The following is a 2,587-nucleotide window of genomic DNA, read 5'->3' as shown; positions in this document are numbered from 1 at the left end:
CTCTCTCTCTTACAAAAACACACAAACACACACACACATACACACATACACACACACACACACATACACACAAACACACACACACAAACACAAACACACACACACACGCGCGCGCGCGCTCGCGCACAAAATAATACGCACGCATTCTTCTACACACATAATGCGCTTACAAATACATGTATCCCCTAGGCGACGGCTCTTTTTCCCGTGGTTTACTTAGCAGGGTATAATTGACAATAATTGCTTTCGGGTAATTTCTCTTCCCTTTATCAGCATTTCCCCTCTCTATTATACAGCTGGCAAACCGTGCTTTGCAAGTCGTTTTTATCTCAAAATGGAGGTATCGCAACACAGTGGATTCAGGCGTTCGTCAATTTTGGGCCATATGGAGTTTTTGGTATCATCGTAAAGCTTGTTCCTTTATCTTGTTTTGGAATAAAAAAAAACCCACATTTATCTGAAATAGACATCGAGACATGAATTGCAGTTGAATGAGTTTTGAAACTGGTCGCCAAAGATCGGGGAAATTCATGGCTTGAGACTCCTTGGAAAATGAAAATTTACACTTTTTTGTGCCAGTAATCAATCAACGGTTTTCAACTAAAATCCACACCGAAATATGTTTTAAAATGGAGAAACAAGGATTTGAACCAGAAAACAGAAAATTGATAAAGATTGCCAAACCGGCTGGAAAATGCCGATTTCGCTGATTTCATTATTCTAACAAGCGCCTGATTTCACAACGATGCCTCTCACAATAATTATATCACATAGGCATGGAAGCAAGTGGAAAACTCCAGTTAAATAGAAAAAAGGCGCGTTGCGAAGCACACACTGGAAACGAATTATCACACATATAAAATACTCTACTTATAGAGAGTGGGGGGGGGGGAGCATTTCCGAAACTCAGGCTGGAAACAATGTGGATAAAATTATAAGCATACTCAAGTCAATATTTTTTAAAAAGCAATGAACCACCCATTAAAAGCACGAAATGCATTCAAAGTTTTCATGAATTCTAGAAATAAACAAGCTTTTAACTTTCAGAAAATCTTTCCAGAGCCACTCATAGGCCAGGCTTCCTTCCTATTGTTTTTCTTATGCCTATATCACTTACTCATTTCGAGATACCGGTACTGGGCTTGATGATGTAATTGCCTATTACGTACGAATTGGCATACTGATATTTAGAGATAATTTACCATGCTACCTCTTCCGATGTGAGTAGGTCACTAGATATAAATTCCGGCAGTCGTTTACCACTTAAATAAACTCAAAGTGTTTTTGGTGTTTGTTTGTTTTTTGTTTTTTTTGTTGTTTTTTTTGTGTTTTTTTGGGGGGGTTAGTTTTGATATGAGTATTAAGTCTCCTGTAACACGAATAGGTCATATCAGTGCCGAAGATTAGAGGTGCTCCTTTAGAGAGTAACGTACGAAGAAAAGAAGAAAGAAATAAGAACGATAGACGTTTGATAAAAAAAAAGGACCAAACCACATCAGAGCACCCGCGAACCACCTACACTAGGTTTGCTAACTGATAAACCCCACCACTTTAAAAGCAATGTGAAAACTAAAATCTTGAAAGGTGACAGACCACTTGAAGTAATATATGTTTGCATACAAAATGTACCTTGTTGTTCATCAATAATTCCTAAAGATGTGCCCATTCGTTCGCACAAAAGGTATTGTGGCTTAATCTGATTAATTAATTCACTCTTTCATTATTATTTCATTTTTGTGAGCCAAAATGTCGTCTTAAAACTCAAGCAATTGATTATAAAAAATACTGATCATTATTTCGATCTACATGTATATTCATTGCTTATTTATTTGTCTTACTTGGTATGTTTTGTCTTTTTCGTCGGATGTTTCAGAGAACGGTTCCGAGAGAGGAGTGTCGCCCTTCCATGCCCTGATCATTGTTGCCGTGTCGTCTATAATATCGTGGACTATAGCTTCTGTGACAATCCTGTAAACGTAGATTCTGCAATACAAAGAATATGAGTAAAGCTTCGTGTAAGACAGAAACGGAGTGTTTAGAGTTGTTTGTTGCTTTACAAAGCGGGCCACACATGCACGAGTGAATGGATGCCAGCCTTTTGCCGTCATTTTTAAAAGTATAGTATGTGCAGTTTTTTACAATTTACAGGAGAACCAAAATTTTGAATGTTGGTAACAAGAAAACAAACTCTTTAAAAACATCCTAAAATTTAATAATTGTTAAGAATACAACTTTGAATAATATTATCTTTATTTGTTTTCTTGGTGACAACATTTTAATTTTTTTTTTAGGGGGGGGGGGAGCTCATTGTAAAAACTGCATATTTATATACTGCACTTTTAAAATTACGGCAGCCTGGATTGTCCAAGTCCTAAAATAACCTAGAAGCTAGCCAATCAGGCGCGCCCTACCTAAAGCCTTGGCCCGGGTTTATGTTTTAGGGCACTTTCAGCGTATTTGAGCCTGTCTGGGGAGAAATGGTCAACGCACTGGGCGTATAATTTTAAAAGCCACCTCATTCCTTGAAATTGTTTGGCAATGCAAGTTGAAAACGCAAATATGCACACACACACACACAAAATAATAA

General features: G+C 37.5%; 1 protein-coding gene across 1 annotated transcript in view; it reads left to right on the top strand.

The window, feature by feature from the left end:
* Nucleotides 1-2,027, top strand: part of LOC118478399 — a gene marked incomplete in the record, with an annotated part of 20,108 nt that extends 18,081 nt beyond the window's left edge. The window contains 1 exon segment of the mRNA XM_035971939.1: nucleotides 1,874-2,027. Coding sequence (XP_035827832.1) covers nucleotides 1,874-1,974 — 101 coding nt within the window.
* Between the last annotated feature and the right edge of the window lie 560 nt (nucleotides 2,028-2,587).

This window comes from Aplysia californica, unplaced genomic scaffold (genome assembly GCF_000002075.1).
Source record: "Aplysia californica isolate F4 #8 unplaced genomic scaffold, AplCal3.0 scaffold00542, whole genome shotgun sequence".
Taxonomy (NCBI): domain Eukaryota; kingdom Metazoa; phylum Mollusca; class Gastropoda; order Aplysiida; family Aplysiidae; genus Aplysia; species Aplysia californica.
This window is presented reverse-complemented; position numbering and strand designations above follow the sequence as displayed.